General features: G+C 43.4%; 2 protein-coding genes across 7 annotated transcripts in view; both read right to left on the bottom strand.

Annotated features, from left to right (window-relative positions):
- aopep (aminopeptidase O (putative)) overlaps positions 1 to 7192 on the bottom strand; it is a 55777-nt gene extending 48585 nt beyond the window's left edge. For all 6 annotated transcript variants that reach the window (XR_015065858.1, XR_015065857.1, XM_085909858.1 and 3 more), the window contains exons 1-5: positions 6187 to 7192; positions 5792 to 5961; positions 5325 to 5541; positions 4352 to 4550; positions 3734 to 3858 (exon numbers count right to left, since the gene is read on the bottom strand). Coding sequence is in view for 4 of the 6 variants with exons in the window: in XM_085909858.1 (XP_085765984.1) it covers positions 3734 to 3858; positions 4352 to 4550; positions 5325 to 5541; positions 5792 to 5961; positions 6187 to 6827 (1352 nt within the window). In the remaining 2 variants the exon portion in view is untranslated. The remainder of the gene's footprint in view (positions 1 to 3733; positions 3859 to 4351; positions 4551 to 5324; positions 5542 to 5791; positions 5962 to 6186) is intronic.
- Positions 7193 to 7595: 403 nt separating this feature from the next.
- The window catches only part of dock8 (dedicator of cytokinesis 8), a 40965-nt gene continuing 22478 nt past the window's right edge, over positions 7596 to 26082 (bottom strand). Inside the window, exons 25-48 of the mRNA XM_085908972.1 lie at positions 25097 to 25243; positions 24907 to 25020; positions 24159 to 24314; positions 23932 to 24071; positions 23686 to 23849; positions 23258 to 23409; positions 21919 to 22101; positions 21709 to 21835; positions 21182 to 21269; positions 21010 to 21106; positions 20373 to 20507; positions 20104 to 20256; positions 17932 to 18090; positions 17609 to 17709; positions 16017 to 16209; positions 15114 to 15257; positions 14874 to 15005; positions 14419 to 14553; positions 13938 to 14027; positions 13500 to 13736; positions 13289 to 13432; positions 11387 to 11493; positions 9287 to 9457; positions 7596 to 9032 (exon numbers count right to left, since the gene is read on the bottom strand). Of these exons, the coding sequence (XP_085765098.1) occupies positions 8981 to 9032; positions 9287 to 9457; positions 11387 to 11493; positions 13289 to 13432; positions 13500 to 13736; positions 13938 to 14027; positions 14419 to 14553; positions 14874 to 15005; positions 15114 to 15257; positions 16017 to 16209; positions 17609 to 17709; positions 17932 to 18090; positions 20104 to 20256; positions 20373 to 20507; positions 21010 to 21106; positions 21182 to 21269; positions 21709 to 21835; positions 21919 to 22101; positions 23258 to 23409; positions 23686 to 23849; positions 23932 to 24071; positions 24159 to 24314; positions 24907 to 25020; positions 25097 to 25243 (3321 nt within the window). The 3' untranslated portion in view covers positions 7596 to 8980. The remainder of the gene's footprint in view (positions 9033 to 9286; positions 9458 to 11386; positions 11494 to 13288; positions 13433 to 13499; positions 13737 to 13937; positions 14028 to 14418; positions 14554 to 14873; positions 15006 to 15113; positions 15258 to 16016; positions 16210 to 17608; positions 17710 to 17931; positions 18091 to 20103; positions 20257 to 20372; positions 20508 to 21009; positions 21107 to 21181; positions 21270 to 21708; positions 21836 to 21918; positions 22102 to 23257; positions 23410 to 23685; positions 23850 to 23931; positions 24072 to 24158; positions 24315 to 24906; positions 25021 to 25096; positions 25244 to 26082) is intronic.

Here is a 26082-nt window from a genome sequence, read left to right as displayed (position 1 = left end):
AATGACGTAGAGATGCAACGAAGAGATAGTACGTGATGTTCTCGAGATGACCAACGCAGTGGAGCATACGCATACAGCTACAACGCCATTGACAATGGTGGGTCTCCTCCCCCAGACCAGATGTCTGTCATAGCAACAGCACTGAACCAAAAGAGGGAGCTCAGTGCCACAGGACATCTTGCAGACTGCCACAAAAAAAAAAAAAAACGTCAGCACTGGTCCAATATACTTCATATTTGTGTGGCGCGCGACTTCACATGTGGTTGCGCTTAAAATCAGGAAATGTATTTTTAGAGCTGGGTTTTATGAGTCGGTGACGTCATTCCGCTGGTGTGCACTCTCCACGGAAAATGCCAACTCTTCCACTGCCGTACGGCCAAGAAAGAAACTTTGAAACACAGTTCCAGTTGATTTCGGTGTTCAGTAGCGCCGACCCAAATGGGTCAGTACCGAGAAAAGATCAGTACCCAGCCCCGAGTACGAGTTATTGCGATACGGCGGGAGGGGAAAAAAGAATCATTTCTTTCAAGGCCCCTTTTTGTCTCTCAGCAAGAATTTGAAACTGTTCTTCTCTCCATTTGCGCTCCTTTTTCCGGTGTCAATTTGTCTTCCTCGGAGAAAAACGTTGCCTAAAAGAATTTCTGCAGCCAAAGAACACGAGGCTTATGCTAGGAGAGAGGGGGGGGGGGGGGGACACTTGCTTCTCATAGTTATATAAAAGCACCTAAAATTGGTAAATTCCATTAAGTGCTGACTGGCGTCATGCCTATATTTGTGCAAGGCCATATTCACACATAATTGTGTGTGTGCTGAGACTACACAGCGTGGCAGTCTCCGAATGCAGACCTGCCCTTACTTGACTTCTTAATCTTGCGTTTCCTGCCCCCCCCCCCCCCCATCCTACTGTGTATCTGGGTATAAAAACTTCACACCACTGTGAATCCTCCACCTCTCCCTTTCCTCTGGATCACAGTAGAACAGCTTTATGCCTGCCTGCCACAGGGCCCACCATTCCTGCTGTTTCCACCGGGCCACTGCACAAAATCGCCACTTGGCCCATTCCCAAGATGTTCCCACATGCCTCCCAATTTCGAGATTAAATAGCGCTCGTCTCTGAAGTCCTTCCAGAGGCTAATGGCTTTTGTTGCTGGGAATAATCCGCACATCCTCTCCCACATCCCGGGGGTCCGCCGGCCTGTTGCGAACCCCGCCTCGGTGTCTCATCTCAGTCTCAATCTTCCATTTTGGTTGACCTCCCCACCATCCGAATGCAAAACTCCCCGCTGTGACGTGCGTGGGCAACTTGGGACCCAAACCACCCGCGACGAAAGGAGGATTCAAGTTAGATGAGCGAGCTGAGACCCATGTCGACTTTTATAGGGAGTCAATGCAAGTGTTGTCTCAAGCTTAATGAAGTCCTTAAATCTTGTTCCCTGGTAGTGAGTTAATTTTTAGCAGGCAGACAAGGGCGGGGAGTACCATATTTCCTCATAAGTGGGAAGTGCTGTTTATTTAGTTAACAGGAATAAAGATCAGGGACCTATTACAGACGAGGAGTTTAAAAATAGGGAAACTATAGGGATGAAGCCACGTTTTATTAGTTGAAATGGATTTATCGACCGATAAATAATAGGGTTGACAAGCGGCGAGTATGTCTGCCTTGGAGTTGTCAGGCTTGGGGTCAAATTTTGTTGAACGTACAAGTTTTTTTTTAAATGCGGGAGGAAGTCAAAGTAGATGGAGAAAATCCACACAAACACAGGGAATGTGTTTAAAAGACAGAGATTTGAACCCAGAACCTCAGATGTTCTAACCACTAGGTGCAGTGCAGAGTAAGCACAGATGTGAGTGGAACGCAAACGGTCAGAAAAGCCACAGTCGGTGTTGCCGTTTTAGTTAGCAAAAGGGTTCAAATGGGTTCAACAATGAAATCTCACAATTGAAGTATGACCACAATATTTCCCCGAGGTACTTATTTGGGTTGAGGTGTTTATTTTGCCTAAACAGAGACACCTATTAAAGTGGAGGCCACTATTTGCAGAAATGCGGTATGAAAGTACTTGGGAGCTATCCTCTTGAGGAACTGAAAACATCTATCGGGCAAAAGGCGCAGAAGAGCAGCCTGCGTGTTAAAACTTGATGTGCTTTCAAAAAATAAATGCAGCACAGGAAAAGATTTTTACAAGACCAAGGGATCAAGATCAAAGGGCATTTAGGGGGGAACGTTTGCTGCAATAAATGTGTAAAGTTGAGAAGTGGCCCAGGCAGCGACCTCGACGCTGTCCAAATGTTTGCGAGAGAAGCTAATCTGGGGCCGTGACGCACAGAGCAGGCATTTGCGGCGATGAGCTCACGTCCAGTCTTGCGAGGGAATAAAATAACAGAGACACGGACAACGTCGACTGAACACTCGGGCTGCCGACATCAAACTAGTCACGATTATGTCGACAACCAAATCCGTTGACAGCTAATTCGATCGACATGTTATTTATTTATTTAGCTCAATGCCAGCACATTTAAAAAATAGAATAATTATAGAGAATGTTTTTTTCTGATATGAATGTTAATCTAATGTCATTTTCATTTTTGCATTATAACATGAGTATCATCTTGATAAAAGGATACAATTTATGGTTTTATTTAACAGACTAACAAATGTTAATATTAAATTAAAAAAAAAGGCTGAACATTAGGATGATAAAATACTTTGGAAAAAGTAAAGCCTGACAAGTATTAGGTCATACTGATTTTTGTTTTTAAAGATATTTATAAATAATCAGTCAGATTTTATGGTGTTTAAAGGTTATTATAATTGGAAGAAATACAAAGAAAATTTTTGTCTTAAAAAAAAAGTTTTAAAAAAAAACAACTGGGGTATTTTTTAAAAGGTTAAATACAATATAATAAGATATCAAAAGTGTCTTTTATGCAAAAAAAAGGTTTTGAAAATTCCAGTTCGCAATGTTTCCATATAAAAGAAGTGCGAGATAACAAGAGTAGGTAGAAGGTGAAGAGGACACGGTACGTTGAAGGCGTAACAAAGATCTGCATAAAAGCAGATTTATCTACTTTGCGGAGGACCGTGAACGAGCCTTGCCGCATCTCTGCCCCCACACGTCAACAAGCAGACCTCGGCTTACGTTGCACGCAAACACATCAACACAAAGCTGGCTGTTAGACAGGAGAGCCTGGAGACCACCTGAACCACTGCTGAGGAGTGCAGAAGGGGGGGGATTGAGGGGAATCGAGCTCAGGGAAGATGAGGTAGGCCCAAGTCCAGTTTTTAAGGAAAGGAGACGAAGGCCACATTTCATAAGCGGAGATAACTAATGGGGAGTTACACTTGGAACCTCCAATTCTGCGAGGACCTCTAAAAGAAGGATGAGGGGAGGGTTACATGCAAAAACCAGCCATGAATCACACTCTACAAACAAGTGAAGTGGAGCCCAGGCCGCGGATTAAAGCGTCAACAGCGTGGAAGCCAAACTCAATGTTTTCGTTGCAATGCGCAAATTATAGCTTGCGTCGTCCAAAAAGGCTAAAACACCTCAAAACATATCATCGGAGGATTTATACGGCCTGCTTGACCAATGCTCCAGTGAATACATACAGTGCGACGATTTCTAATGAACGGAGTCGGTCTATATTTGCTTTTTTGACCACAGCCACGACCCAGTCCTACCAGATGGTAACTAACCGTTACTCTCTGTCCGCCCTGAGCGTGTGTTCGTACCTGGCCATGCCCAGACTGGAAAACCCCGCTGGCACGATGAGGACATCAAGGCGGGGGAAGGGATGAACTCCCAGAATTGCCTGGGCCGCGGCTAAACATCGCGGCAAAAGGGCGAGGATTCGGCTCTAGGATGACAACATGAAATACATTTATTGAGAACATTTATTCAACAAAGGATAGTGGGACAACAATGGAGGACAGAGTGCTCACTCCGTTCTGGTGCCCTCTGTTGATAAGCAAATTATTTCATCAAAATAATTTGTGTAAAGCATGAGGAAAGCTAAAATCTTGAAAGTATTTATATAAAAAAATTGAATACAAAAGCTATCGTTTTTCTTGCTTAAGTTAACAGGAAATTCAAATGTCTGGGAGACAGGAATAAACAACTTGAAGCAAGCACACTTTGTCTCTTTTTTTTGAAGTACTGCTTCATGCCAAAACACCTGTCATGCTCAGGGAGGGCAAACTAGGTAACATCTGCATCTTCTCAGCACTCACAATCGGTTAGGAAAAAGCTCACTCGTGAGAAAAAATCAAATCGACAACGCGACTGATCGTGACTCAATCGTTAAGTCAAAGCACCATTGCGTTATCGTCTGAAGGGTGAACGGTCCCAACCTGAGCCTTCTGCAGTAGGCCGGTGGGCGCAAACACGCGGTGCGGGATCACATGCTGGGACTTGAAAGCGCGCTCGATGAGGCGGCAAGGGTAGTCGCCATGGGAACAAGGGAAGCCGTCATCCAACATGGCTGAATGGTCGAGCACAGAAACGCTCTCGTGCTGAGAGGACGAGGCCGAGCGGGCGGTCCGTTCTTCCCTTGGAACGCATTGAAAAGGAAAAGACAAGTTTAATCCAAGGTTAATAAAAAAAAAAGCCTTTTAATAGACTTTTCCCATTGAGAGCAAGCAGTGTGCGTGAGGTATAATACTCCTTCCATGTGTGCTAGCTCTTTGTTCTAAGCGTGGGAATGAAAGTCGTGGAAATATGGACGATAGACAAAACCGCTCCTAAAAATATCAAGGTGTCACTCTGCAATCGTATTCTTTCTGAACGCAATGGCCAGCCAGCGCTGACTCCGTATCCGAGGCTTTTCGAGCCGCATCCAAGTTTCCTTCCAGCCATTCACTGAAAATAAAGGCCTGCCTTGTAGTGGGAGATTCCTGAGGCCGGCGGCAGGCTACGGCTGGACTGCCACGGGAGGAAAACCAGGGCGGGAGGAGGAGGCTTACTGGAAATCACTGGCAGACGCAGCAGGGCTGAGGAGTGGGGACCCTCAGCCAAGAGGCCCCTGCAAGCCAGTCCCTCACTGTAGCCTCTATCCATAAAAAATGTGTGTCTGCTTTACTTGTTTGCACTCCAAGGATAATTTCGACTGGGCGCTGAATCCAAAGGATGGAATTCTCAGCGCTTTGATGTGTTTGTCATGAAAAGGCTGAGCGAGAGCTGCTGCTCACCATGTTTGGGGGGGGAATGAAAAGGGAAAGGTTTGTCATGGAATGTGCAATGGCCAGACTCGCTTTAATGACGCCAGGAAAGGAGGAGCTCTTGCCAAAATATAAAGCAAACGCTACAAAAAAAATAACACGCTACCTGACAGTGTGGAGCCTGGAGGCTTTTACTATTTCGTGGCTTGAACCTCCGCGTGAGGACACTGGGACGGACTCCCCAAACTCATCAGCCCTTTCGCTCCGCCCTATTACGCACGCGGGAAGTAGTTGAGCGGGGACTTGTTGCCAGCGGCCCACTGCCAAGGTGAAGGTGGAAGCCGGCATGGGCATCGTAACGTAGTAGTTCCACAGCAACATATCTGTGGAGACGGGAGACAAAGGCTTGTAAAATATCTTACGTGCGATGTTTACATGAAATCAGGGAGAAAGGAATGTTTTCATTGTTTGAGTACAGATGTTTTCCAGATCAGTCAAACTTTTTATACCATGTACCACCTAAAAAAAAAAACCATCCTCTCCAAGTGCAAATGTCTAAAAAGGCAAGTGTACAATCTGCAACATTGGGTTCCTTTACCCCATAAGAGTTACAACAACAACAAAAAATCATACTTGTGTCCCCATCCTCAGTAGGCACAACCTGCTCCTCCCCACTCATCAAGACCACACAGTCGTGGGGGGCCCGCACTCTGGCCTGCCACGTTGACATGGCAACAGGCGGCTCCTGGCAAGGGAAGAGGGCTCGGTTGTTGATGGGCGAGCCGGCGGTGTACACACACGCCCTGGAATGAATAAGAGACCAAATTCAAACACCCGAAAAGACTAGTATAATTTGGAGTAAAAAAAAAAATCAACGCGGAAAAAGTACGTATATTTAAAAAAATACCTTGTGAGATTATATTTTTTAGTGATGTTTTTGTTTGATGCTTTTCCGTGTTTTTTTTTTTTTTTTTTAATAAATAAAGGTTGGGAAACAATGGATTATCAGACTGCCTACTTTGACTCACCTGTTGTCCTGGTCTTTGGTCCACCTCACCGAGCCCCCTACAGGCATCGTCTCGTAGTAAATCCTGATGGCCCGAGGGAACTCCTGTGGGGAGGAGACCCCCGGTTTCCACACGTGCAGACTCCAGCGACTAGTGTGAAAATGCAGAGGAACACCATCCTGGTCAAGACCAGGCGCACGGCTGCACGCTGAGAAGAGCTCCTGCTGCCTCCTCCACTGAGCAGAAGGCATGGAGAGCAGCCTTTGGATGAGGTCAGGGGCTCCGACGCCAGGAAAAGCGTCTGACAATGAGGTGATGTCTACATGCTCCACCTTTGACACAGTAATGTCACAGCAGTCCAGCACTAAGATGAAATGACCTTCGGATGAGGACTTGATATGATCAGCTGCCATCCTGACACCTGGAAAATCACTTGGCCACTGTTCAGTGTTTCTGAAACATGCAGTTTGGTTCCCATCATGTTCCTCAGGTTCTCCAAAAATCGTAGGTTCCAGGAACAGAACCACACTACCACTAATGACTTTCTTGTCAAAACAAACAGTAAGGTCAAGAGCATAGTGCTTGACTAGAATGTGGCTGGTATTGGCACAAAGTGGAAGGTCGTCAGTATTCGGGTTTAGGTCCCCTTCTTGGTCCTCCATGTCACACAAAAGACCAGGAATATCTGTTCAAACGTTCGAGTGACAGTAAAATGATTTAAGCGCTAAATTTGAATTGCATTGAGAAAGAGTGACAGACAGGACAATTAACCCAGGTGCAGTGAAACGGAAGTCGTGCATAAACTTTGCTTTTCATGCGTTGACTAACCCTGAGTGAATTTGAGCCGTGACAAGATGCACGACTAACGTGACATCGTTTTTATTTTTATTTCAGTCCCTATCAAAACAATAGCGGTAAAATTTCGTAGAAAATGGAGACTTGACAAAACGCTGTCTACATAACACTGAGTCTGACTGACCTGACTGCCCCTCACCGAGTCACAAAACGAGACCGCTAAAACTGTCGAAATGTGATGACGTCAAACAGAAGTGAGAGGAGGGAAATGTAGTTCTTTTCGTATCTCACGTCTTTTTCATGTTGCACGAGTGTAATTGATGATCATCTATTGTGTGAATATCTTGAATGTATCAAATCGCATATATGTTGCGAGTTAAGTTTGAAATAATTGCTACGTTAAGGAACTTTCAATGCAAATAACGTTGTACTATAATTGTGACGTAATAAGCTCGCGACTCCAGTCATTTGTAGTTTTTCCTTCTTCCATAATTAGTGCATTGAAACTTTTAGATTGTATTTTCACTTACTTGCTGATGTTTTTCTAACCTAACCTACATGAAAATATAAAATGACGATGCAATTCTTTTTAAGTTAACAAGTAATGAAGAGTGACAAGTTTATTGTATTGTTTATTCAGATGATTTGCCAGTTTGTACAATACATGTACAGTTAAACTTCGGTGTTGTAAAAAAAAATAAAAATAAACATTGAAATAGATTTAAAAAAACAAAAAAAAAAACAAAAAAAAAACATTTATACAGTCAGGTGCACTGACAACTTGTATTAGGAACAAGAATAAGCGCTGTTTACAAAGACATTGCTGCTTTATTTTAAAATTGAAATCTGCAGCATTGAAACGTACTGACAGAAATCTATTAACCACTCTCAGTATGACCCAGTTCAGTTTACACCACAATTATACATGTATTGATGAACTCATAGATCTTTCTGAATTTGTCAATCAAACCCGAGCATTGTCATTTATCTGTGTATTGGTTCTCACTGCTTGTGAAAATGTCCTTAAAGTTGTGGTCAGTGAGTCTTGGCATCTTACAATACATCTCAAGGCCAGTTATTATATTAGTATGCCTCAAAATTAGTTTGGAAAATATAATTTTATTTAATAGAGTGATCTGTGTAAATTTTTTTAATTAAGTTTACAAAACAGTACAAAAATATGTAATTTACCAAATGTGCCTTGGATAAACAAGCTGCATGAAAATAAAGAACCACCGACAGCTCGTAAGTGAAAAGAGATATTTACAAGACCACTTACAACATATATTTCCTGGAATGCAAAAAGTAAACACGAACTTAAGAATGTGCAGTGGCATTTGAAATTATTGCTCTCTAAATTGAAAAAAATATATACATTTGGCACTGTGAAACTGCAATAAAAATGGTTTCATCAGTACCGAACCCTGACTATTGTTTTTAATCAATATTAATGTAATCTACAAAATAGATTTTAAAATTAAAATGCACTCTTTCCTCATAGATTTGTAGACTATTTTGTGTCATGGATAACACCTATAGTCAAGCTAGTACAGATTAAGTCCATCCACCACATATAAACTTGTCAGATAACTCCAAATAAGTTAAATAATAATAAAAAAAAAAGCAACCTCAAATTTAAACATACAAACATTTAAATCGCACGTTTTACGCTCAGATTAGAATTTCAAAAAGCCCTTTAGCACCATTTACACTACACATACACGCACGCACGCACGCACTGCATTATTGGCACAAAAATGAGGTCCTAAGCCAGCAAGAACCTAATGGTGAAGATCTCAAAATGTTTACAGCATCATTAGAACATGTGAATATGTGACAGTGAACGGCTCCATGCATCAAGTCCTGCTCCATTACAATGGACAAAAGTCCATAATTATTATTAACACTGGTTATCTTTTTGAGAATTGTGAAGCAATTGTCGCGGGGTGCATTGAGGTCGCTGCTGACAATTTATTCCGACCCTTCTCAAAGCGTCAGATCCTCGATTCGCCATGGCCCCTCAGGAAACTTCCTCCTGGGTTTTGCGAAAACTGAGACGTTTGAAGGAATCCCTACAAAGAAATACCAACGTGTAAACATACCGAGTTTGAGCATTTCCTCTCGTAAATCTTCTTAAAACTTTTATTAGCTCTATGCATGTTTTATGTGACTGTGGAAGACATTTTCAAAGGTTCAACTCTAATTTCCTGTTAACAGAAAAATGTATACACAAGCATTATGCCAATAAAAGCTACTTCTTTATTTCAATGTAGCTCTAATTTGAATCAGTGGCACTAACGCAAGTGACTTTCACGTGAGCCTTCACCTGTTCTCCAGCCGAGGTCTGATGATGGGCTTGTACAGCTCGGGGATCTTCTTCTCCAGCATGGGCCTCAGGCTCTCACGCAAGCGGTTATAATTTTTCTTCAGCTCCTGCTGGTACTCCTTTTGGTCGGACGTGATCAAGTGCTTATTCTTCTCCACCGCCTCGCCGCACCTGCGAGGAGGAAAAGTGGGGTATAAAGTGGATCCGAGGCCTCTTACGGTTTTATGGTGCATAATCATAAAAGCAGTACAACTCTTTGAGGATCTATTCACAGCATCACGTCGACGTTTGCATCGTGTCAAATATCATGTTTCTTTCATCTGCTTTATATTGTATAAGTGTTCCCTTTACTGAATGAACTTTCAGAAGAGAGCTTCGACTTGACTTTTGCATATGATGTCATCACCGCAAACCTAAAACCAGAAATCATGAGAGACTCCGAGCAAACCAATTCAAGCGTAATCCAACCTCATGCTAACTGCAGCCTGCATCCATTTGACACAAATTAAGAAATCGAAAACAACCTCAAAAGAGACTGTTGGATGTTTCCATCCGCTAGTACGTAACAACATAATCAATTGCACGCCAGAAGCCGAGCCACGGAATTACGCGCAGGAAAGAGGAACACGGGTAGATTATAATAATAAGGCAAAGCGTCTCAAGTGGGACAGTAAGCATGTACAGGAGGTCCGCTTGCGGTCGTCCACAATGACAAAGCGGTCCGCAGCAAATCAGGGAGACTGCCGTGATTACAAACACATGTCACGGTTAATCCCCAGTTTTCGAATGCGGGTGATATGGAAAAGGCATTGGCGTGTAACACAATACGGTGCAGTAAATAGTCAGGGGCACGCTCGACCTGAGGGAAAGCTTTTCCGCGACAACGTCTACTCACGTGGAAGCTGGGTGGCTGCCGCATGACGAGATAATGACATTTACGCTCGTTACTGAAACTTTTAGAAAGCTTTTCGGTTCAAAGACTGGGCTCAAATGAGCAGTCGGTGCTCAATTGCCACTATGCTGTGTTTCACACATTTATTTGTTGTTGTGTCTTGATAATCTGCCATTTTAACCAATCTTTTTTTTTTGGGGGGGGGGGGGGGGTTAAAAGTATTGTAACGTCCGAGAGACACCACATCGCCACAATGTTTACCATAATTTCATGACGAAACCTACATAAGTTGATTTGTTACAGGGCTGCCTATTAGAGTGCAGAAGAAAGCTTCAAACTAATATGACACCATGAAAAACCAAACACTCAGATTTTCCCTTCTGTCACACAAAGGCCCCATTCCCCCTGGATCGAAAATAAGAACCCTTTCGGAAATTACAGTAAATATTTGCCAACCTGCTTGTAGCAATCAGCGTGGACCGGAATGTGACATGCGAGGGTTTGGAAAATGAAAACCAGCTTTTGGAGGCATAAAGGACCAATGGCTAACCAGGTCAACATACACATGCAATGCAGTACACACTTTTCTTTCTCCAAAATGAATTGAACAGACGCATTTCCGTGAGCAGGATGGTTCAAATTATCGCTTTAATTATTCCAAATACAATGAATTCCTTGGGAACAATGATGCTTTGAATGGGAAGAAAAATAGCTTGGTGATAACGTGCGGAATAAAAGCTTACGCTATCATAGAAGGGGGAATGAAGAACAGCCCCTTGATACAATGGCTCGTGTTCATTTCTATTCATCCTAACCTGTTTGATTAGTTTCGCAATCAGCTGTGATTATCAGCCATTTTGGAACTTTCGTCATTCAAAACCATTTTGATTGATTGTGTATTGTATTCTATCTATGTAAAACTTTGTTCCAAACTCATTCCGCAGCTTTGTTGTCTTTGGGGGATTAATGGCACTTGTATTTAGAAAACCATTAATATTACCAAATGCCACTTTCAAGATAGCAGAGAATTCTTTTTTTTTTTTTTGCTGTTTGTGACATTAAATACTGTATGAATTCATCATTAATTCATTTTCAAATCTTATTAAGAGTCGTTAAAATATTTGTACACTTTCCATGAGCCAAATGAAGATCCTCCTCCAGTCTTACACGGCTTTCGCTCAGCATGTCGCTCAGTAACGCCGTCTTACCTCATAATAAACTCCTTGAAACACAGCCGCAGTTTATTGTGGTGACGGAAGAGCTTGGGGTCCGCTGGGATCTCATTCAGGAAGACCTGGGCCACTTCCAGCGGGCCCTACAATGGGGAGAGAAGGAGCCCAAACACACAAGAGTCAAGGTTCAAGAAAGAGAAAGCAAAAACAAAACCTCAGGAAGGAAAAAGGAGCTTATGAGAGGAAGTGGAGCAATGTTGGAGCGTACCAACAAAAGAAGAATGAGAGATGGCTTCCCGTCACCCACCACTCCCCCACTATAGCAGTGATGTTCGAATGCTGGGACCCAAAAGTGGGTCAGTCATGGTAAAAATTACAATTTAAAAAAAATATTTATTGCGCATCCAATAGACAGGTGTAAATATGACGACAAGGATTTTAGGAATGTGGCTTGTTGCACATTGTGAATAAAAAGGGGTATAAACCCCAATGTAATTAAATGTCTCTCATTTGCATAATTTCATACATTTAAACATGCACTTGTCATGTTCCTCGTCAGTTCTTGGCACTCTGAGAACAAAAGTGCAAGAACGCTTTTTCATAATTCATTTGTGCAAAATGTGCAAAGTGGGTCACGACTTAATGACGGGGTCCCAACGACGTTTTCCTGTTTTCATATGCATCCTCGTCGTCTGATAGCGACAGCAGTGCAACTGGTAAAAACGTCTGGCTCTTGCTGTTGTCACCGTGAATTCAAACCTTTGGTAGCTTTGATTTGGAAAAAAAAAAAATATCAAAGTGTTTGCACCATGTCTGCACCACTGGGACAGCAAGTTTGTTTTGTTACAAACGTCTTTGGATCATCCATTGCATGAAAAAGGGAAGGGGGGGGAAAGACGAGATGACACTTTGATGTCTCGCTAAGAATGTGAATTAAAACTAAAAGAAGAAAACTGCGAATATTCCGTTTTGAGGAGGCATTTGTTTGCCTAATGGCAAATCGTCCCCTCGACCAGCTGAGGTACTCCTGCCACTCGCAGTTTACCAGCTATGACATCTGTATTTTATTACAGATGACTTTTTATTACTTTTCTTTGTTTATCTCGAGTCAATTTAGTTTGTTGCTATTTTTGAAAAACGTGAGCTACAGAGTTACAGCAGAGAACCCCTATCCCTAAACTCTCGCCATTTGGCTCCTAGTTTCCACATACGAGACGTCGTTATCCCAACACGTAAGAAACGGCAGCACCGCTCGTACAGCGCCCGCTTCATGACAGGAGCGGCTAAACAGCTCTGATTAGCATCCAAAAAAAGCCTCTTTCATGTACTGCGGACCCAAACAGAAGGAAAAGCCAGGCCTCCTGTGCTGATTACGCCGGAGACGCGGATGTTTACGGAGCTGCTGTGCGTTACGCAGCCGTCGGGTCCTGAGTGATGAGACCTGTCAGATTACACGTTCGGAGATAAAACACGGGAGCGTCATCTTGACATGCGGCGCGCCGCCAGGACCTGGAAGCAATCACATCAAAGCCAATCTGGTTGGGGCGAAGCGCGCACGACACATGAAAGGGAGGGTGGCCATGAATTGACATTTTAACTCAATGCGAGGGGGGGGGGGGGGGGAATTAAGGTTATGGATGCTTCAAAGGCTTTGATCACGTCTCCCACCTGCAATCTGCCACTACAATGCTAATTGTAAATATGATAAGTTAAATGGAAGTAATTTATGCCGTCTGTTTAAGACTCCCCCTCCCCCTCAACTGACACGTTTAGAGGGAGCACACGGGGGACAAAGGGGGCGACAAAGAGAGAAGACGAGCGTTCGGGGGTTAATATGACACACTCGAGAAAAATACCCAATGTTTTGTGGCAGCTGGGAAAACTTTCGAAGGCCTTTCGGGGGTCTCACACACACAAATACGCACACACATGTATTACCTGGTTAACAGTGGCTCCCACTGAACCTTGCAGCAACATCTGCAACATAACAGCATCAGGTTGCTCTCTGTGCGTGGCCACCGCCAGCTCCCTGGTCTTCTTCTGCATGTCCTCGATAGCCACCTCAATAGGTGTCAGGTCAAACTGGAGGAAGGAAATCAAACATTGTAGTTGACCTCCAAATATGGCCATCATGTCTTTGGCACACTACCTCCTCCTTCTGGATGACGTTGATGCGGGTTTTGACATATGGGAAAGCGTGCATTGTTGTGAGGATGGTTTTCCTCTTGTACTGCTCGCTGAGCTCGCCCCGTGGACGCCCGCTCTTGGTGAAAGGTGTGGTGTACATGAAGCGCCGCAGATTGAAATTCTTCTCGAAGTTGGTCAGCCGGTCTTTCATTTCGTAGTCGTCGAAGTAGGGCTCCACGTATGTCACCTGGATATAGGCCTGCGTAGGAGCACAAGTATATTCACTGAAAGCTACATCATTGAATGCTTCACCGAGATCATAATTATTTTTGGTTACTCTATCTTCAGACATTTTCTTGTTTGGTGGTGTGCAATTAGATTTATGCTAAATAAAATGGGTACCTTGGCTCAATAAAAGTTGGGAATAATAAATCATGACTAGTGACGGAATGTGCCTTACCTTATTGGGGTTAAGTTGTTTTCTGTCCACAGGCGTCGAGTCTTTGATCATCACAAGGACGTCCTCTCCAAAACACTGACCGTAAAAGTTCTGGCAGCCAGAGAAACATGCACATTTTGCACGGCAGCGTATCGTTGTTTAGGATAATACAGATGTCATCGGCCTTGTAATTAAAATTCACTTCAAGTGTATTTGTATGATAATGTACGGCCCGCTGCACTTTTTTTTTTTAATAGCCTGCCGCATATACTAATAATAAGATAGGGTAAGAGACCTGTGTTTCATGACTCAACGCCAATGTGAGTTCTGCAAACTTGCATTTTTTCCTTAAGTGCTGTTCATAAATGGTGGATTGATTTTGTTTATTCTTCCTGCTCCTTTTGAATGTGAACAAACCTTTCTAGAGCAATGAATAGAAAGCTCAAACAAGTCATCCCTAATGTAGACACTTTATAGAGAACACGCTACGTGTGTCTCTCACCTCCAGCCGGTGAGATATCTCTGGCAGGTGAGTGATGGCCGGCTCCTTGTAAATGAATTCCCGCTCATCCAGGTCTCCAAACTTTCCGCCGTAAAAGCCCACCCGAAAGTACGTACCGAACATCCTCTTGTGGCCCTGCAGGGATAGGCGGACATATATCTCCATTATGACTTTCTCCACAGTAGGACATTCCAGAGTCACTTTTATTTCTTCTTATTGTCATAAAGGCCTGTTTATGGGCCTTTTATGAGTTCCTACTGTCAGTGATTTTCAGGTCATTTAAAAGAAACAGATGCTGTTAATGAATAAAATAATGAGTATCACAACGCCATATTATCTGGGAAGAGGACAAGAGATTACATTTGTTTTAAACTATCCTCACGTTGCTGTTTGCATCCTTGTTTATCATATTGTGTACATCTCAATATGAACAGCGTATTTTCACCAGCTGTTACCTTCTGAATGATATTATCAAAGGCTCTTTGCAGTTTGTCGTGAGTGGACGCCAGCTTCTTGAAATCACGGTGAGCCTCCAGGATGGGAATGATAACCTTGTAGACCTCGTTAACAGCCTCGTACAGGCCTCCCTGATAAGACAAAAGTAGCGCCGTCTGTTACCATGGTGACATACAGCACGCCAATATTAGACACTAAGTGACGAACGGATGAAAATGGTGGCATGATTTGTCCATTACATTGCTGAACAGCTCAGCGGCCTGCTCCAGCAACCCCACGAGGCCACTCTCGGTGAAGTAGCGTCCCGAGCACACGCCATCCTCGTCGGGGGACAGGATGTCGTCCGACACGGCCGACTCTTCCAGCACATTGGAGGAAATGCTCTGAGGGGGGAAAATCCATGGCTCCAATCAATCACTTAGTCCTCTTAATCAAATTAGCAGTCACATGGCTGAATTGAAAACAGGGAGCAGGAAATGGAACTAATGTGATGACCCTCCAATCAATGACCTGTTGACTGCTGGAGGTCAAGACGTGTTGGGCGCACACATCTCATTGCTAATTGTGTGTGTGTGTGTGTGTGTGTGTGTGTGTGTGTGTGTGTGTGTGTGTGTGTGTGTGTGTGTGTGTGTGTGTGTGTGTGTTTAGTTTTTCATTACTCGTAGCAAGGAGGTTATTTTGTCATCTGCATGAATTTGTGCATTTATTAGTTATTTATGGCACCTTCTGATCAGCAGGAATATAAAATTCATTCTTTATTCAATCACAATGCTGATGTTGTTTATTAATTTAAGTTGTATCTTTAATTTGATCATAATAATGGAGCAAAATATATATATAACCAGCAAAGATTAAAAATCGGATACCTACCAGTTCAACGCAGTTTAATGAGAATCCAAAAATGTTTAGCTAATCATGTGAATGCAATATCACACACACATTTGAATTGTTATTAAAAAAAAAATGTAATGCCAAGAATTAGCATTATAAGCATGAAGCACTCCCCACTGGACACACATGACCCAATTAGAAAATCCTTCATTTAGGCGCGTGTGATGTGATGTGTGTCTCTTTTCCACCACCTCATGTTCTGTGATTATTATAATATGACATAAGCTGATGTCTGCAACGGTGTCCTCTACCTGGAAGGTGACACTGCCAATGGGCAGGTATTTGTGATCCTCCAGCATGCTGAGGTACTCCGCCACCAGAGCAGCGGCGTGTACCAGACACATCGCCGACTCTGTGTAGCATTTCTTATTGTTGTGCTTCTCCGCCATGTTCTGCAGCCATGTCAGACGCAGGTCAGGAGACGTCTGGTAGCCTTTTGCTATCCTGTGGGACAGGCAGGATGGAGGATGTCACTGCTATTGATTTACTATCCAAGAGCGTCGTAAAAGTCTTTTATTCTAAAAGATGATAATCTGGTTCAAGATTCATGAGAGGGACAAAATATTACAAACAGCTGTCAGTATCACGCAGTGAACAAAAAGCACAATAACAAACAATTTGGTTGACGTTTTGTCCCAGCTGAATTGAGGTTGGCGGCGGCGTACACACGGGACTGGTCGTCAGCCAATTGAATATAGGCAAAATTAGCAATCACCATGGCAGTTGGTGAGTTTATGCGGGAGGGTCTGGACGTGAACGGTCTGAATAAGCTGTCTTATGTTGTCATGTGTGCTTTATTGTTTTTTGACGGTTTTTTTTTTAATTCATTTGAAAGGGTTAGAGGATGACAGCAAACTGGCCACTATCTTAAGGTGAAGCCACAATGCAAAATGTCAGACAGGCAAACGCTGTGGTACAGCCCTTTAAGCAGTGTGTCTATTGAATACAAACGGTACAGCAACACAAATAGAAGGACAATATAACAACACTCATGGATATATACTCTTCATCCCCTATGAGAAACAACTAATAATACTGCAGCTTACTAAGTAGTGAAACAATTTTTTGTTGTGTGTGTATGACTTATACTAGAAGCAAAATGTGTGGCGGGAACGGGACTGGAATTAATCTCAATTTCCATTCATTTCAATGGGGAAAGACCATTTAAAATGTGAGGTTTTTGAGTTATGAGTATGGCCACAGAATGAATTAAACTCCTAAGGCAAGTCTCCTTCATTGTAGACGGCAAACATATTCAACAAAAAAAAATCGGATGTACCAGAGCTGTGATAAGTGGAAAACTGTGATGCCTTTGAAACATTAGAAGAACAACAATTTTAATGAAAGCCTTTAGGCATTTACTACAGTATTTATAAGACAACCAAATTATGGAAATTATTCTCATAAAAGGAATTCATGTATGCATTGCATTTAGATGGAATGCAGGCCATTATAAAGCCAGTTATTCATTTTCTTCATTCACATTAATTGATGAATCTGGAGGCCAAATTTTCCATACCCTACAACAAGAACAACAAGTGTGGGTGAGCTTGCCGGGGTGATTTCAGGTGAAAGTCCATGCACTTCCGTGAATAAGACCGAAACTGGAGCCATGCGTAATAAATAACACATGTAACACGACACATGCCGTGCGCATATGGTCCTTTGGTCTCCTCTGGACCCACTGTTTGCATTTGCATGTAAACAAAAGCGGCTCAGAGGGGAGCCAAAGTGCTAGCACATGGTTGCCATGGCGAGGCAGGCAAACAGAGGCAAAACAAGCCCCAGATAGAGAGAGAGAGAGAGAGAAGAGGGTGTGGTGGGAGTTAAGCGTAGAAGGTACCTGTACATGAGGTCCATGAGCATCTCGGGATCCTCTTGGAACTCTCGCATCTTCACCGTGTCAGACAAGATGCTGTTGAGGTTCCTCAGGAGCTCGTCCACCTAGAGATCGAATTATTTCATATATGAATTTGCTGCATGTTTGTTAAAAAATACAGTACATGGGAAAAATATGAAATTGTAATTGCAATATTGAGGGGGGGAAAAAAAAAATCCCAATCAGAATATTTTGTTTGTCATTCAGATAAAATAATCGTTCAAAACATGATGTAATGTGATTGTATTTAGGAACTAAACACATTACAAATTTCAAAAACCTGATACCTGCTGGGGCAACTGTGTGTTCTGCATCTCAGCATCCTCCTCGGCGTAGGCTAGGATTGTGCGCAGGGAACGTCTCAGGTGCTCCTCCTCAAAGTCGGAGGATTTGCCCACAAGGGAGGCCAGCGACATAGTAACCTGCATCTTCACCCTGGAAAAGTTCTGCTCCAGACACACACACACACACACACACACACACACACACACACACACACACACACACACACACACACACACACACACACACACACACACACACACACACACACACACACACACACACACACACACACACACACACACACACACACACACACACACACACGTATGATGTATGGATAAATAAAATGATGTTTATTGTTTTGCTTGTTGTTTACAGAGGTGTAGAAGCGTGCCACCTCCCACAGAGCAGTATCTAATATTTTGTCCCACTACTCCAGCTAAATTTGTCAATTGCCCATCACGGGCTCGCCGAGAAAACAAAAATGACGTCAAAAATGTAGCGTGCAAATTGAATCAGCACCCGAACGCATCACGGCGATATTGAATCAGGAAGGCACAGTGGCCTGATTAGGTTGCATCCTCTGCTTGCTGTTGTTTGGCCATTCATTCTTCACACTACCTGTCAGTGACAAGCTACATGTGCGTACTCAGGTTGCGACTGTGTACGTGTGCGTGCGTGTGCACACGTGTGCGCGCGCCGAGCGCCATCTATCTCCGACATGAGCGGCAAAGCGGGAAATGATCCCCCATTAGCAGAGACATAATCACCCATGGATCATCTCTACGGCCCCATTCTGTTCAACTGAGCATGGAGCCGCAGCCTAACCACCCATCACTGCCCACTAATGCACTTGATGTGTGTCTGTGCGCGCATGTGTGGTCAAAAATTGCGCCTATATAATAAGATTTGTCTCATCACTCGACATCTCATTTTCCTTCGGAGTTTTTTTAGAAGCATCTGAGGCACAAATGTCAGCTTGTGTGTTTTTCTGCGTGAGCATGATGTTGAAAAAAAAGGCTTGATATTAGGAAGAAAATTCTATTTGAGTGAGTCACATAGCCACTAAGCTAATTCCCGATGCTGCATCGTCTGCATAAACAAATACAGGGTGGGTTGGAGAGGCGTGCGTGTTTGTGTGAGTACGCGCGCGCATGTTCCAGAGGCTGCTGTCTGACTTTCATTACACTGCGAATGCTGTAAACGCAGCAAATATCAAAGGAGCACGCTTAGTTTCATTTCAACACACGCACTAGTCGAACCACTTCAGGCACGACTCATACCCACCACAATCATATGTTGGACATATGCTAGAATTTTGTCATTGGGATTGAGAAATTATTTTGCACTCAGACACAGTTGTATCTTGACTGAGTGTTTCAAATGACATGCTCTTCAAATTCAAGTTGTTGCTTGGTCCATTTTTGCTCTGTATTGCGAGCAAATTCTTTTTTCTGAAAATGAGACCGAGGCACTCTGCCACTAGATGGCGGCAATAGGCACTAAGCTAATTCCCAATGCTGCATGGTCACATTTGGACAATCAGCACTTGGGAGTGCTAGGGATTTTTTAAGGTAGAATTTGGTGTCACAATAATGCAAACTGCTATTTTAGCAAAAGGCTTCATCGTCATATTACCGATGATCTGGCAGTGACTGACTGTTGACTCATATATACTTCTATCTATGACAATGTTAATCAAAACTAAAAGTGGATCTCATTACATAGCCCAGCAATGTTGTGACCCGGGAGGAGCTCCATTTCAATACACACACACACACACACAGTAACCCAGTGCGTGTGTGTGTGTGTGTGTGTGTGTGTGTGTGTGTGTCATCATTTAAAGAGTGGTAAGTGTGTGGGAGGCAGACAGTGACACATCACTCTGCTCTCTATTCACCCGCACATACTTCACCAGAAACTTTTTTTTCTACCAAGAGCTGAGAATAGAAATGGGAATGACATAAAAGCGGGATAAAACGTGCATGTGTGTGTGCATGTGTGACAAAAGCAGACATATCATGAGCCATTCCCTTCTCTTCGGTGCACTTCAATCCAATTCCTTCAGGTTAGATAAGGACTAAAAGGTCACCCGCCATTTACTTTGGTCCGCGGCCGGTGGCCCAGATAACGTCGAGTGAGTGATCACAGGATGTTGACGTGTGTGCGCTTACGCTGGCATTGCTGTAGCTGTATCTCATGATGAGGTAGAGGGTGGCACACGCCTGGCTCCGGTTCTCATCCACCGGGCTGCTGCAGTACTGGAGGACCTTCTGGCACAGGTCCGCACATTGCTCAGCCTCTTCTTCAAAGAGCAGCTCGCCAAACTGCAATGAAAGAAATTGAGGACTATTATGCCATTTGCAGAATAATGTAGTCAAGCCCAGTTCAACCAAGGAGAAGGAGTGCATTTAACAATATGACGAATAATCCTATGGGGTACCTTAACAACAAGTGCCCTGAGTGTGCCGAAGGTGTGCGTGAGGAAGGTGGTGCTCTGGTTGCAGGTGAGCGAGTGGAGTAACACCTTCAACAGACCACCCACCACGCTGTCCTTAAAGTCCGCCAGTGGCACCGCCTGCATGGAGGACACAAGCAAAATGAAATGATATTCGTCCAGACCTTGAGTGGCTTAACGTTTTAAAAACTCCTCAAATCAACTTCACAAAGAAATTCACCAGAAATGTCCCACTCCTCCGGGACCTTAGAACTTGCAAGCTAAGTACTCCTTTAGTCTGAAAGTGCACTATCAAAGATAGCTGATGTATTTTTTTTTTTCCAAAGTGCTTTCACCAATAAAGTGTAGAAAGACTCATTTCGATCTGAGATTGCCAAGGCTTGCATGTGCGTGTGGGCGGTTTATTTAGACACGTGAATGCAGCCAATTCTAACTGCTTGGTCGAAATTCTACACAAGGAAGATGACTGCGAATATTCTCATTCATCTGGGTCTTCCCACAGGACTGAATATAAAGCAACTGATGTTCACATTAACTTGAAGCAAGCAATTCAATGACCTGAGTAAAAGGAACTCAATTCAATCAAGTGATTGTGATAACACACAATCCTCCACATACTGACCTGCACGATGGTTTCCAGCAGGTCCAAAACAATGAGGTTTGCTTCTGTGGCCAAATTTCCATTGATCAGAGCCTCCTGGTCCAACTCCGCCTTGGTCCTGGTACAAGGTAAGATGATGAATACTCAGAATTGAATGGGTGGTGTATGTTTGGAGAAATGAAACTGGACATACTTATCATGTCTGTCGCTGGTCTGTCTCCACTGGGTTTGATCTTTTCTCCAGCGCAGGTTCTCTCTGTGACCTATGGATCGGTCCATTCCTGAAAAACAAAACAAAAATAAGAAGATCAGAAAGTAAACTATGTAGTTATGATGCCTAGTTAAAAATGAGCTCTGTGGTCACCAAGCACTAAACCAGGTACACCTAATCCAAAGAGATCTTCTACAAAAGGCTTTATGAGATAAACTACAACTATAACAACAGGTGCAGTATGACCCCATCTTATATTGCAATATTCAAAGATTACAAATAGGTCAACATTTCATTGGTTCTCTCTGTTTTTAAATAACAAGACTAGACTAGTGAGTTCTGGAATATTCCAAAATGTATGAAAAAATGTCACAAACTTATCTTAAAATGAAATAATGAGAGAGTGACCATGTTGACGTGACGACTGTTACGAACAGAGAAGTTCTTTAAGGTCTAAATTGGATAAAAATGTGCTTCCTGGCGGCAAAGTCCCTCAAAGTGCGCGTTACCTCCGACTCGCTTCATCATCTCCCCGCGGGCTCCCATCCCTCTCAGCAGGGCTTCTTCCAGCTGGAGCTTAGCCTGCAGGGATTTCTGTAAAGCTTGTGTGCTCACTTTATCGCTGCTCTGATGAGCCTGGACACACACAAATACAAATAATGGAGAGTTATTGACCAACAAGGCCTATGAAAGGACTCCATGCCGCCAAGCAAACTGACCTGGTACTCAAAACAGGACACGCAGATTGTGAGGAGCTCCAGCAGCTTGTTGAGCTGCGAGGGGGGCATGTCCACAGTCCAGCGTTGGATAAGACCCCGGTCGGCGTTCTTCATCACCCATAGGAAGCAAATCAGCAGGTGGCGGCTTGTGTCCGCCGCCAGGGTGGCTACCGACTTCCCCTGCTGTGTTAAAGAGTGAGACGCTTGTCAGAAGTCAGGCAAAGGCTTATTTGAAACGACCAAGAAATCCTGCAGATTACCACAATACATTGCCTGGCCTTGAGTAGTCTCACTGTTATATGTTTGCAAAAAGATCCCTGATATCTCAAACTGAAAAAAACAAAACAAAACTATAACAGAACACAATGCAGATATTAAAATTAAATATACTTCAAAACATGGCAGATAAACTTAGTTCTCATTGAGGAGCTGAAAGTAGAAATGAAAAGAATGAACGCGGCGAACAAAGAAACCAACAAGAGCACTTCAAGGAAAAATTCATTCCTGATGTTACAGGTGACTGGAGCTTATCCTAGCTGACACCCTGGATTGGTCACCAGCCACAATTCAAGAATTCATGAATGCACCATTAACACCCAAATGTCCTGCTTTCACGGGAGACTCTGATGCAGCATGCACACACGTTGCAAGGATGGCCGACTACCTCTTTTCCTCATCTAACGGACGTGAAAATCTACTGCAGACTAATTCACCTTCATTCTCCTGATGATGAATTACGACGCGAGAGGTCTACTGCTGCTTCACTTGTGTGGCAGCTCTTGATAAATGTGGCCATTATCGCCCCAGTGCTTTTGGGTGTCCCGCTTCATGGTGGGACCCAGCCCAGCTTTTTCCCTAACCGACATTCTCAGCTTTGACACAAAAACGCTGCTGTGAAAATATCAATGAGGGGGGGAAGCAAAAAAAACAAAAACAACAACATTGATCGAAGCGGCTGAAGTACATCAGCTGCCATGTTTGGAACTATGATGAATATCAAGCCGAGGGCTGCGTTGTGTGAAAGTCACTTTTCCTGCTGCAGCGGTGTTTCATGCAAAAAACAAACAAAAAACATTCAGGGGTCACTAGAATGCATCTCTTGGAGGTGACTGTGGAGTTTGATAGGTAGATAATACAAATGATGGATGTGTTTTTTCAGATATGACGACCAGCATATAACAGCAGTGCATATAAACCATTTTTGCGCGTGTGTGTGTGTGTGCGTGCGAGTGGCTCTGACAGCTAATCAATCTACCTCTGTGAACTTCACATATTTGGCACAACACAAACGCAAACCCAAATACATATACACAGCTTAATAGTTGACAGTTTTTTTTACCATGGATGCCATGGAAACAAGAACGCTCCTCCCCAGCGTGTTGAAGGGGTTCCCGGCGATCGCCATGGCAACAGATTGATTGATGGGCGGCACGCTGTCAAGGTCGTCCTCAGGTCCGCCACTTTTGTTCTTTGCGCCGCGTGTGTCTGACACTGGAGACAGACACACGGACTAACTCGCAAGGCTCACAACACCTACACATACTGTATTGTAGCTTACACCTCAAATATGTCGAATTTGATTGGACAAAACTCAAGAAATTATACCTGCTTTTAATATGAAGTAGCCATTAAATTTACTGTTCACTTACTGGTCAGTAAAAGTATAATATGGCACCTCACGGCAAAATCATCTGTGTTGCTCTATAAAATGAGGGGTGTGCTCACTTTTGTTGCTAGAGGGTCAGATATGATTGGCATAATACATACCTGTAAAATCCAGGTAGTTGGTGGAGTCAATGATGATGCCCACCAGGGGCAAGTAGAGGGCAGCCATCTTGGCTCTGACCTCGCTCTTGATACAGCGATGGTCCAGATCGTGAGAGCACAGCAGGCTGAAGATGGCGTTGATGGCCTTCCTCTGAACCTTTCCCCTAAAGTCAAACAACCAGTGACTCAAGATAGTGAGGCTAACATTTAGTATTTCATGAAACATAGTTCCTCCTTTTTCCATACCCTTCAGATTCCATGTCGAGGGCTGCGTTGAGCTCGGTGAGCAGCAGGCCAGTGAGGTAGTGCTGCTGCTTGAACTCCTGAGAGAGCTCAAACAGGCCCAGGATCCTTTGCTGCTCTTGGAAACTACACGAACCGGAGCTCTATATGGCGACACAACACAGTACACGCGTGTTCACACTCACACTTTTTATCTAACTACCAGCACATCAAACAACGGACAGACGAACCTGTGAGGAAATGGACGGGCACGGAGAGGCAGGAGCTGAGGCTGGACTGCTGAAAAACAGGCTGAGGTTGAGGTAGTGCTCGTGACTGCAAAGGATTCGCAGAAACTCCAGACGCATGCTGATCAGTGTTGGCATCGAAACACTTTTGGCGGACATCTGGACCAGAAAGAAGAGAGCACACTTAAGAATGACACTGACGTGGAGGATAAGTGGCTGTGGGGTTTGACCTTGTGTCCATGCGCCATGTAGTGAATGAAGTGCAGAACTCTATAAGTTGAAATACTTTTTTCATACATATACAATACATTTTCATTCATTTTGATTCTACATACTCTGGACTCTGCTCATGCAATTAGGAGCCACTCCACTCCCGGTCGTCATAGTAACGAAATCCATATATTTAACATTGGCCCAGTAGTAGCTGGGTGGGTATACAGTTTCTCACTTGCACAAGACGAAAGAGGTGAATTACAGCAAGTGTTATAGAAAAGTAAAAGTAATATAGTCTGCTATAACTCTTGATCCTCTGGTTATTTTGGCGTCTTCAGTCACCCCAAAAAAAATAAAAAAATAAAAAAATAAAGAGCATATTACAGCTACTAGCAAACTCCATGGAAAATGCAAAGGCTAGTGTTGGGTTTCTGGTTAGACACTTGTATGAATATTGACTCACTAAAATCTCCTGTACATGCTAATGCTGCTTTAACATCATGCAGGTGTTCCTAATGCTGTGTCTACTGAGCTGTACCTGATTGCAGTAGTTTTTAACCAACAGGAAGACAAAGCCCCGGTCCATAAGAGACAGCAAGTCGTAGAGGAAGAAGGCCAGACTGATGTTAACTTTCTCTGCTTGCTCCACCTCCTGGAACAGACATCAACAAAGTGCAATCGGCGAAGCGTCTCACTTACGATGAGCTAAAGAGGCATCAATGCCCTACCTTCTGTTGCTTGACCAGGATGGTCCCGATCTCAGCTGTGACCACGGAGACGATGGTGGTGATGTCATCTTTAAAGCGGTCGGAGAAGCGGCTCCTCCGCGGTACGTTTTGATCCAGCTGGGACACGTGCTGGGCCATGCTTTTCACCTGTTTGGAAGAAATTAGGGAAAATACAAAAAAAACATGCTTAAACCCACTCGACACCTAAACTTCAGAACTGACGAGTGAAGTGATTCTCCAAGTGTGGTACTCCTCGTGCCTAAGTGCCCCTCTGTTGTGTTTAAATAGCTTTTAATCTTGAAGAACTGTTTGTTTGTAATTAATGTCATTAACGTACATGTTTGGCTCATGAATAGTATTAACTAGCGTACTAGCCTAACACTAATTAGCACAATCTGACATAACATCATCACACATGGGCAAACAAATATAGGCACTAGCAGAACACAGAGGATGAAGTCATTAAAACACTCTTTCTGGCATTATGATATAAATACAAATGTTGGGCGATTCTGTACAAGCAGACTACGCAGGCTATTAGTGGCAATGGGAGAGAAGAAAAAAGACTTTCAGTTTCACTTTTTACATTCCCCAAAGTGCAATCAACTAACATCAACAAAACGGGACATCTCAAACACACAAGTTAAACTACTATATCAAAAAATTGAACCTAGCAACAACATGAAGATTACACCAGAACTAATATTAGTTCCCGCAAATAACGGTGGACGGGTTAAAAAAAAATTTTTTTTAATCATTCATTAGTGAATGCCGAATGCCTCATCTACTATATAAATGGAATACAAAACAGAAAACAACTACAAATAATCAGGAGAGTCTGGAAAAAAATCCACCTCTTGCATGGCTACGCAAATGCACAAGTGTCAGTCAGGTGAACAGGTAATTGTCACCCCATACAATAGAAATAACACAGCGGGCAGAAAAAAAAAAGCCTAGTATTGTCAATTTTTTTTTTGAGCTGATCC

Source organism: Syngnathus leptorhynchus, chromosome 4, assembly GCF_054491065.1.
Source record: "Syngnathus leptorhynchus isolate UIUO chromosome 4, UIUO_Slep, whole genome shotgun sequence".
Taxonomy (NCBI): domain Eukaryota; kingdom Metazoa; phylum Chordata; class Actinopteri; order Syngnathiformes; family Syngnathidae; genus Syngnathus; species Syngnathus leptorhynchus.
The sequence above is the reverse complement of the archived record's forward strand: the minus strand, read 5'-3'. Positions and strand labels throughout refer to the sequence as shown.